The 10,544-nt window shown below is 45.1% G+C and overlaps 1 protein-coding gene across 1 annotated transcript; it reads left to right on the top strand.

The window, feature by feature from the left end:
- Nucleotides 1–1,028: 1,028 nt before the first annotated feature.
- LOC142433154 (translationally-controlled tumor protein-like) lies at nucleotides 1,029–1,394 on the top strand. The gene has a single exon (XM_075538283.1). The coding sequence runs from the start codon at nucleotides 1,029–1,031 to the stop codon at nucleotides 1,392–1,394; it is 366 nt and encodes a 121-aa protein (XP_075394398.1).
- The last annotated feature ends 9,150 nt before the right edge of the window (nucleotides 1,395–10,544 follow it).

The raw sequence follows: 10,544 nt of genomic DNA, 5'->3' as shown, positions 1-10,544 counted from the left end.
TGATCCCAGCACCAGCTGTGCAGCCCCCCCTCCCTTCACCCCCCCGTCCTTTAAATCTTCCCAGCTGAGGCCCTAGACATTGTCCAACAGAGCCGAACCCTTCCCTCTGGGCCCTCCCCAAGCTTCCTGACCCACAGGGCTGGGAGCAACAGAAAAGGGCTGCTTCGCCGTCCTACTCTGGGGGTGTCACTGTCCTACTCTGGGGGTGGCTTGTTATGCAGCAAGAGTGACGGACACATTGACTTTCCATTTAGCAGTCACTTTAGTGTCATGAGAGTGCTGCTCTTGCACTTCTCAGCTAGTTCCTAAGTGCTACGACTTTGAGACCACCGCGCGGGTAATAAACATGCAGAAGCAATTGGACATCCCCTTACAGAAGGGTGGCAGGGAGAAGGTGGGCCAGTCAGGGGGCAGTATAGCACCTATGAAACATACATCTTTCCTCTGGTTCTTTAATATTTCCTCCCCCCAATTATGACCCTAATTCTACCTTACAAATCTGGCTAGACCAGAGCATGTATGTGGGTACAGATAAGAGATGGAAACACAGGGAATCCAGGACAGATAAACTCCTCTGGACCAATATTGGTAGCAGCCATACCAGGAGGGAAAGGGGAAGGTGGGGGAGAAAGGGGAAACCGATCACAATGACCTATCTATAACCCCCTCCCAGGGGGATGGACAACAGACAAGGGGGTGGTGGGAGACCATCAGACAGTTGAAGACATGAAAACAAAATATTTTTAAAATTTTCAAGGGTTCATGAGGGAGGGAGAAGGAAGGAGGGGGAAAATGAGGAGCTGATACCAAGGGCTCAAGTAGAAAGAAAATGATTGCCTTTCCACCTGCTCCCCTCTCCGAGCGCCCATGTTCACTCAGAGCTCTGGGCTCCTCTTAAGGAGCACGGCCACCATCTCCCTCTAGCCTAATCATGATCATCTACCAGGACCTCATCAGCATAGATGAGATGTTCTCCAACATCTACAAGATCTGGGAGATCACAGACGGGCTGTCTCTGGAAGTGGAAGATGGTCAGTAGGACTGAAGGTAACATCAAGGACTCCCTCATTGGGGGTAATGCCTCAGCTGAAGGCCCTGATGATGATGATGCAGCAGAAAGCACAGTGGTCACTGGTGTTGATAGTGTCAAAAATCATCACTTGCAGGAAACCAGCTTCACAAAAGAAGCCAACAAGAAGTGCATCAAAGACTACATGAAATCAATCAAAGGCAAACTTGAAGAACAGAAACCAGAAAGAGTAAAGCCTTTTATGACAGGGGCTGCCAAATCAAGCACATCCCTGTACATTTCAAAAACGACCAGCTCTTCAATTGGTGAGAACATGAATCCAGATGGCATGATTGCTCTTCTGGACTACCGTGAGGATGGCTGAGAGATGGTGACATGTTAACACAGCGGGCAACTCCCGGCCGATCACCTCTCATTCTAAGTGACTGCTGTTCACCCACACGACATCAGGACTTAGACAAATGGAACTGGTATCATCATGAGCTCTTCATTTACTTTTGACCTTGATTTAATTGGAGCAGAGTCTTTTTTTAAAGAAAAAAGAAACATGTCGTGTAGGTTGTCTAAAAATAAAATGCATTTAAACTACAAAAACATGCTTTGAAAACGATGATGGCAGCATATGAACAAATGTGCTTGACCCAATGGATGGATGGATGGATGGCTTGTGATAAGAGTTGTATGAGCCTCCAACAAAATGATTTTTTTAAAAAAACAGAAACATAGGTTGCCCACCAGAAGTTTACTTTAGCAGGGAGAGCCAGCTTGCCAACCAGTTAGTGCAGGGGTGGGCCTTGGGTACTCTGATGGGTTTCCGAGGTCTGGGTAGATAGAAACCCTGTCCAGAATGTAGCCCCGTCCCTCCCCTGCCTGTCCCCAGCTTCAGAACCAGTCACAGGAGCCTGGGGCACAAGAGAAGGGATGCCCTAGCTTGCACAACTAAGTACCTTCCAAATGCTCTGCAGGCATCCACCCCTGGGTGACCTCTGCAGGTTAAGGGCACATCCAGCACCCTGGTCTGCCCGCAGCCTTCGGATAAATGAGAAACAATGGGAAGAGGCCATGAAGGCTCAGAGAAGGGCAGGGGGCACCAGACTAATTCCTCAGCTTCACAATCAGGGAGCAGGGTCTAAACAATGATGCCTGCCCCTTCATGTATCCTAACAGAATTCAGGGCATAAAGAGCAATGTGAGAGAGAGGAGGAGCTTAGAGCAGGAGGTCCTTGGCTGGCGCTCACTCTCCTCAGTCTACGGCAGACACAACAGGGTCCAATGAGGAAGTGTTTGTGCAAAGACAGAAAAGGCATCATAGACTAGATGGCACTTGAACTGCCTTTTGAAAGGTGTACTTGTCATGAAGTATGATTGATGGCATGGTGTCCATTTGGGTATTGGTGTTATTCAGATGAACTGCTAGACAGACAGCCACTTGGTTGACTAAATATTTTCCTTTGACATTGGTTTGGTGCACAATGTATGAACAGCAACTTCAAGCACACATTGTCACGAGACCTGACTTTGAAATTGTAGCCCTGAGCTCTCTTCTGGGCTGCCACTGCCATATGTGCGTACAACTTTCTGAAGGCCAATTAACCTCTCTGAGTCTGGAAAAGGAGCTTATGAGTCGTGTACCAGATGTGCAAACTTTTAAGCAAACAGACTTAACATTCTGAAGAAGGAAGGTATCGGATAATTGGACCAAAAAAACCACCATTACTCACAAGGAAAGAATATTATAAAGGAAAATAAAATTAAAATGTAGAAATTATTCATTGCCCTTTAGGTGAAGGAGTGGTATCTATATTGTATGTCAGGGGTCACACACACTTGTTTGTTAAAGAGTCAAACTGAAAAACTCGCTGCCATCCAGTCAGTTCTGATGCACAATAACTCTAGAGGGCAGACTTGAACTAATCCTGTGGGTGACCGAGGCTGTCAATCTTTTGGGGAGCAGAAAAACTCGCCATTCTCCCATGTTAAGGGTCAGAGAGTAAATACTTTGGGCTTCGTAGGCCGTATGTAGGCCACTGCCATTCTGTGATGAAAGTAGCCAAATGGACACGGCAGTGTTCCAATAAAACTTTATTCATAAATACAAACAATGGGCCAGATTTGCCCCAAGGGCTATAATTTACTAAGCTCTGTTCTATGTTAAGAAATTATATCTAAGGTCATCTTAGTTCTCTCAGCAGCATGAAAAATGTTTCGTCACTTTATTAAAAATAAGGTGAAGCATTTTGATTCTGTTCTCGGGAACTCCAGAAGATGCTATAAATAATCAGCAATATTACTGGCTCCCTTTGTCTGTCTGTCTGTCTGTCTGTCTGTCTCTCTCTGTGGACTGGTTTGGTTTTAGCTGCAGTAAAACCTTCACCATTTTTTGGCACGTAGCCCACCACTGGGATTCTGTGCGCATCGAGTGAATCATAAAGAGAAATTTAAAGGCATAAAAGGAAACGAATTTTCTAAAAATAGGAAGCTATTTTTTATTTCTGAGATTACATACTTTTATTTGGAAAGTCGGGTTCCCTGAATTCCCTGAATTGACTTACTCTGAAAAGTAAGAATTATGGAGACCGTAAGAATGATGAATGTTCTAAGATTTTAAAATATGCATGTGTAAGATACATGTTGTTATTAGGGGCGATCGAGTTGGTCCTGACTCGTAGCTGCCCCATGTGCAGTGGAAGCAAACACTGCCTGGTTCTGAACTGTTGCCACAATTGTTGCTGTTTCAGCCCTTTGCTGTAGCCACTGTAGCAATCCATCTCGTGGAAGGTCTTCTTTTTCACTGCCCCTTCACTTTACCAAACAGGACGCTCTTTTTGAGGGCCCTCTTGGGCCTCAAAGGAGTCTATTTTAATCAGAAAAAATATAATAAGGATGAAAGGCACTATTAATACAAGATAGCACAATACAAATTTAAAGCTAAATCAACTGCTTGATTGGTGAGTTGGTCCTATAAAATAACTTCATGCCACTGGGACAAATAGTTGTCCATGGGGTAACTTTGCCTCCCGGCTACCCAATGTTTTCCATAGTAGAACTGAGTTCCACCGGGTTTTCAGGGGCTGACATTTCAGGAGGAAAATCACTAGGCCTTTCTTCTGAGTGGTTTCTGGGTGGACTAGGACCTCCAACCTTTGATTAGCAGTAAAAAGTCTTACGGCCCATCTCATTCAACCTCCCTCCTTATTCTTGGGTTGCTTTACTGCCTCTGTGTTAGTCTGGGTAGACTAGAGAAACAAAGCCACAGAATCTCAGATGTATATAAAAGAGTTTTATATAAAAGGTAAGTGTACATTAAGAAAGCATCCCAACCCTGCCCAGTCCAAGCTCATAAGTCTGACATTAGCCCATATGTCCGACACCGATTTACCAAGTCCTCCTCAAACTTGTGAGTCACATGCAGTGATGCCAAATGCAGGAGGAAAGTGGAATCAGTGAATGTGTAAACATCCCAGCGCTGTCAGGGGTCTCCACCAGCTTCTCCATCACCCAGGGCTGCATCACAGTAGGTCCCTGTGGCTTCTCCACAGGGATCTCGCTCAGGAAATGAGCCTTGCCAGTGGAGACAAAGAACTAGCTAAGGCAGCTGCATTCTGGTTGGACCATCAGACAACAAAAGACCAGAGAACAAGAAAGGCAAGACTCACCGAGCCATTTATCTCTCCACCCTTCAAACAGTCCCACATGTGCTGACTGGCCAGGTAGGCACAATAAACCTTAACTATCACAGCCTCCCTGAATAAGTGAGTTCTCAAATCTTTGTAGACCTTGCAAGGACCCTGCTCCATCAGAGAAATGGGGTTTCTGGCAGAGAAAGCAGGCACTCATTAGACCAGCGGGCTGTGTTAATGTAGCAAGGACAGGGTGCTGGGAAGGCTGTGACCAAGAGGTTGCATTATACTAAATGCTTATCCTAACATGCAGATCTGAAACAACTGCAGGTTCCACCACCAGTGAACTTGACACATGATCATGTCCTAATCAAAACTGACTCAGAAACCATTCAGGGGAGAACCCATACTGGTTGGCACCTTGCCATGATTCTTAAAGCCCCTTGTGTGATTGCTTGGTTAGGAGAATTCATTTGAAGAGCAGAGGTTCCTGATAAGATGGTATTGGACATCTGAAACCAAGTCCTTATGTGAAACTAACGTTTGCAGCAGATATTGACAGGGAACTGCCAGAAGGTCAGGCGGAATTCAGATGAGGATGTGGAACAATGGATATCATTGCTGATGTCAGATGGAACTTGGGTCAAAGCACAGAACACCAGAAAGATGCTTACTTGTGTTTCATTGACTGTGCAAAGGCATTTGACTGTGTGGGCCATAATATACTGTGAATAACCTTGAGAAAATGGGAATTCCAGAACACTTCATTGTGCTCATTTGAAACTTGTACAAGAGGTAGTTGTGTGACCACAATAAGGGAATACTGCATGGTTGAAAATCAGGAAAGGTGTGCTCCAGGGTCGTATCCACTCCCCAAACTTGTCTAATCTATATGCTGAGCAAATCCCCGGAGAAGCTGGATTCCAGGAAAAAGAATGAAGCACCGGAATCGGAGGAGGGCTTACTAACAAGCTGAGATGCGCAGAGGATACAATCGCGCTTGCGGAAAACCATGAGGACTTGAAGCCTGTGGTGACGGACACCAAGGACTGCAGCCTTCAGTGTGGAGTCCGACTCAGTGTCAGGAAGACCCAAAGCCTCACCATGGGACCAATGGGCAACGTCACGAGAAGGGGAGAAACGGTTGAAGTTGCCAAGGATTTGTCTCGGGCCTACAATCAATGCTCATGGAAGCAGCAGTCACGAGATCAAAAGACGTGTTGTCATAGGTAAATCTGCTGCCCAGGACCTCTTTAGAGTATTGAGGAGCAAGGATGCCACTTTGAAGACTAAGGTGCGCCTGATCCATACCATGGCATTCTCCAGAGTCTCATACACATGTGGAAGATGGACATAGACCAAGCAAGACTCTAGAAGAACCAATGCATGTTCATCGTGATGCTGGAGAAGAATGTTGCAAGTACCATTCAATTCTAAAAGGGCAAACCTATCTGTGTTGGAAGAAGTAAGGCCAGAGTGCTCATTGGGGGCGAGGCTGACAAGGCTTCATCTTACATACTTTGGACATATTGTCAGGAGACAGAGACCAGTCCCTGGGGAAGGCCATCATGTTTTGTAAGGTGGAGGAGTGACAGAAAAGAGCAAGTCCCTCTATGAGATGGATGGACAGCACGGCTGCATCCCTGGGCTCAGGCATCTGAACCATGGTGAGGATGGCACAGGGATAGGCAGTGTTTTGTTTTGTTCTGTTGTGCAGAGCGTCTCTATGGACTGGAGCTGACTCAGTGGTACCTAGGAACAACATGTAAAATTGAAACCAGACAGAAGTTAGGACACAATCAATTTTTCACATCACTTAAGATTACATTTGGCTCTGGCAAGAAAATAGTCTACCCTCTCCATGCTCATTGTCATGGTATTTGGACTTGCTGTGTGATTTTATCCAGTTATTTAACCTGTGTTTTTAGCTTTAAAAATTGGGGCGGGGAGAGTGATTTTTACCTACCTTATATGGTTGTTGGGAGGATTAATGGATGTATCCCTACTATGGGCTATTGTGGGGAGCTGTTGCTTTTGCTGCCCTGATTCCACCTATGTTTCCCCTCCTCAGACTTCATATAGTAGTAAGATGGCGAGAACAGGCCTGTCAAGGTCCAAGCCCATGGAAAAGAGTAAAAGGCACCTTTTTAGAATCTTACTGAGGCTGAATAGTTGATGGGCTTATCTCAGAGTTAATAACATGGGTCCTATGCAAAATTTCTTGGTTAAGAATAAGGAGGGCAAATTAAAAGAGCAATGGGCATTGCTTGGCCAAAGTAGACAAGGCCTCAGGTCCTTTACTTTCTAAGAATAAAGTTACATACAGTCTTCAGAGGTGCTTGCTGGGTCCTGTTTAGAACTGAGGATTTAAAAATAATCAGTGTCCATGAAAAGCACCCCCCTTTTTTTGGGTCTTAATGCTTTTCTGACCCAAAGTGTTTCTTAGACTGAACCCTCTAATGAGGGAATATTTATATGACATGCTGAAGCAGATGTGAGTCTCGTTTTATGAAATCCAAACCCAGATGGTCTTTGCTTTCCATTGTCTTATGTAATTTATATGAAAGCAGAACATGAAGAACAAAGAAAAAAACAGCCATGGAATTTCTTCTTCCCCATTTATGCGTAATGGCTCTGTAATCATGTTCATAGCCTCAGTTTCTCTGCTGGGTCTCCAGAGGGTCTATGCGTGAGTTCATGTCACAGAGGTGCTTTCCAGCAATTGGAAATGGCCGGTGCAAGTGGAAATGGCTGTTATCATGAAACATGCAGTTTCAATTTAGGCTTCTCCACCATGTGTCCTCCTTAGCGTCCAAAATACTCTTCTAATTTGAATCAGCCCAGAGGGTATAAATGAAAAGAAAAACCTGTGGGTGGAAAAAAATACTTATACACACACACACACACGTATGTATGTATATATACTGACCCTGAACTCAACTTCCTTCAATGATTTTTCTTGGGGAACATTCCGTTTTCTTTGGTCATGTGTGGAAAAGGCTGAGGGATGAAAGAGAGAGGAACCAAAAGGGTGACAAGAAGTATCCAGGAATTTCTTTTGGCTCGAGAATTCCTGAAATATGATGGTGAGAGGGTTTAATTTTTCCACTTGGCTTAGTGATAGTTTCTGCCACCTTCCCAGACATTACCTTGACAACCAATTCAGGCTACATTCTTGAGATTTTCTCAGCAGGCTTGGAACAGTATAATAACACCCATTTAGTTATCCTGTGTATCAAATTGTATTTGTAAATGTTGGTTTCTAACACTCCAGAGGGTATTTGGAGCACCGTAGCTCACATTAAACTAGACTGTGTAATGTAGTCTATTTTCCAGCACCTCATAAATCATAGAGCATTCAAATAGTCACAGTATAGAGATATTTGGGATTCTCCTTCAAATTAAAAATTATTTCCTACCCATTTCTTCCAGAGATCAAGCTCAGCCAAGGGATTTTGGGAGCCTGAGAGCACTGAACTTAGGGTTGATTCTCTCCATCAAATAGTGACCAGCTACCTGGAGAGCTTTCAGGAGGAATGAGACCGAGATTTGGGACCCAGAACCTCACCAGGCAAGGGCAGATAGGCAGATATTAGCGATAATAGTACCATAGCCCTAGGTACCTGGAAACTTCCACAAGCCAAGTAGCCCTGGCATCTGGATGTTTCTCTAAGCACACAATTCTCGATGTACTAGCTCAAGGCACTTAGTGCTTTGATTTTTTTTCCTCTTTATGCTTTTAAAACTAAATGCCAAAGAGGGGAAAATGCACTTCTATATTTGCAGGCTGCAGTTGAGAGGCAAGAAGAGGGTTTAAAATATTCACCCACCATTAAGCCGAGAGCTTTTATGACAGACGCTGAAGGATGCACACTGAGGAATCAGTTGGGTGCTCCGTTACTTCTGAAATTCAGGTGATGTTTTCAGGAGATGAACTCACAAGTTGTCTTGTCTTTCCGGTCCCCCAAGTGCATCCCATCTAACAGCACCTTTGTTCCTCTGGCAGAGGTCTGTGCCCTAATAAAGGTCCAGAGACGCCATTCCTACCCAACACATCCCTGGCATCCATCTGCTGCTGAGTGCTAGCAGACACCTTGCACTTCCCCGAGCTTGGAGAACTCCTGTTGGGTTTCCCGGGGAACAACTTATCTGAAGGGAAATGGATGAGGATGAGAGTGGCGGAATCCAAAGTGCTGAATAGCCCTGATGGGTGAAGGCTTTTCCTGTGTCACGCGGTGGGCATCAACGGAAACACACCATGGAGCAAAGGTGACGGGGTAGTCAGCTACCTGCTCTTTGCAAACTTCAGTGACAGAGAAACAAAGGTGTCCCTTTCCTGCCCAGCTGCAATGTCACCACGCATCACAAATCTTGCACCTTCTATATTCAGCATGCTGTCATTTCCATGGTGTCTCACCTAGAGGATTGCTGTGCCCACCGTGAGAAAGAAATGCCCCCTCTTCTTCCAATCGAAGAAGAAAATGAGGACATGTGGCGGTCGACTGATTTCTATCTCGTAGGCAGCGTCACATATTTTCAGAGTTATATCAGTGACTGAAACCACACAGTAAATACCTCCAGACCCACAGACCTCGCAAGGTTTTTGTTTAAAAGACAAGCCTTCAAGTCGCAGAAATGTTTTGGTCATTTCTATACAACACAATGGATTTTAATAACTGCATTACCCACAAAGAGAGCCTTAATGAGGACCACATCTCCCCCTAAATAGAAGGAGAATCGTTCTGAATTTTAAAGATCTTATGCCCATAAAGGTATATTATTTAATCACTTGCAATGTAAATAATGCTTCATAAGTCGCAGCGCCCTGCCATTTCCATAGCAAATGCAAGTTTCTTGTGAAACCATCTTTTCCCCATTAGAAATTTTGTTGTAAACGAAGCCTCGCCCAGAAAAGGCAAGATAAGCATCTAATTAGAGAACCCTGGGAGTTTGGAGTTAGAATTTTTATCATGTGCCTGCTTTGGGCTGCAAAGGTCTAACTTTCCAAGCGCAAAAGCAGATTGTGCGCTACTTCTCATGTTTTCCGCGTTCATCTCAACGGCATCGCTGGCCCTGAAAATGCTTCCATTGTCAGGAGAAAAGTTCTCCCTGGCTCCAACCAACAGCCAGGTCTCTTGACATACCCAGCAGCAGCGAGAGCACAGGGGGTCGTTTCTGACAGCTCTGTCTGGGTGACATCACTGGGATGCCATCAAGACATTAACAAGCTGAGCTCCGACCATCGACCACTGCTGGGCACAACGCACCAGCCCACACAATAGGCCCAGACCGGGCCCGGGGCCATGGCGGGGAAGCTGCTGGGAGACTTGGGAAATACAATAAGCTTGATCTTTCATGTGGGAAAACCCCTAGTGTTTAATAGCTTCACAAAGTAGTGTGCATTTCTCGGTGTATATAAAGTCCCCAGTAAATTCTAGCAGTCCCACCATTATCAAATGCAGCCACGGAAATGCTGCGCTGCGCTCTTTGATCCCCAGTGGCAAAGGTTAGGAAGAACCCAAATTATAATGACTTCCAAGAAAATGCTATTAGAGTGTAATTGAAGGAGGCTTTTCGGCCATAATTTCCAGGGCGATGCAGAACGTGCTTTCGTGACATATACACCGGGACCCAAATGGTAATGCTACACAAAGAAAATTGACAAGAATAGCAAAGATGAAAGGTCAGTAGGGAAATGAAGAGTGTAATCATTCGTGAGACCACATGTTAGATGCAATTCTGTGATAATGCCGGAGGTTCCCACCTCCGTTTGGAAAAAAGACACTGCTTTTTTCAGGGACTGGAATTTCCGGGTGTACCTTGCAGCTGTGATGCGGGGCCGAGAAGGGCATGTGCATGTCATCACTGTGGCTACTGCTCCTAACCGGAGGTGG

Source organism: Tenrec ecaudatus, chromosome X, assembly GCF_050624435.1.
Source record: "Tenrec ecaudatus isolate mTenEca1 chromosome X, mTenEca1.hap1, whole genome shotgun sequence".
NCBI lineage: Eukaryota > Metazoa > Chordata > Mammalia > Afrosoricida > Tenrecidae > Tenrec > Tenrec ecaudatus.
This window is presented reverse-complemented; position numbering and strand designations above follow the sequence as displayed.

Excerpts from the sequence above, each read along its gene's own strand:
- LOC142433154 (XM_075538283.1), top strand. The coding sequence starts at position 1,029 with ATGGTCAGTAGGACTGAAGGTAACATCAAGGACTCCCTCATTGGGGGT.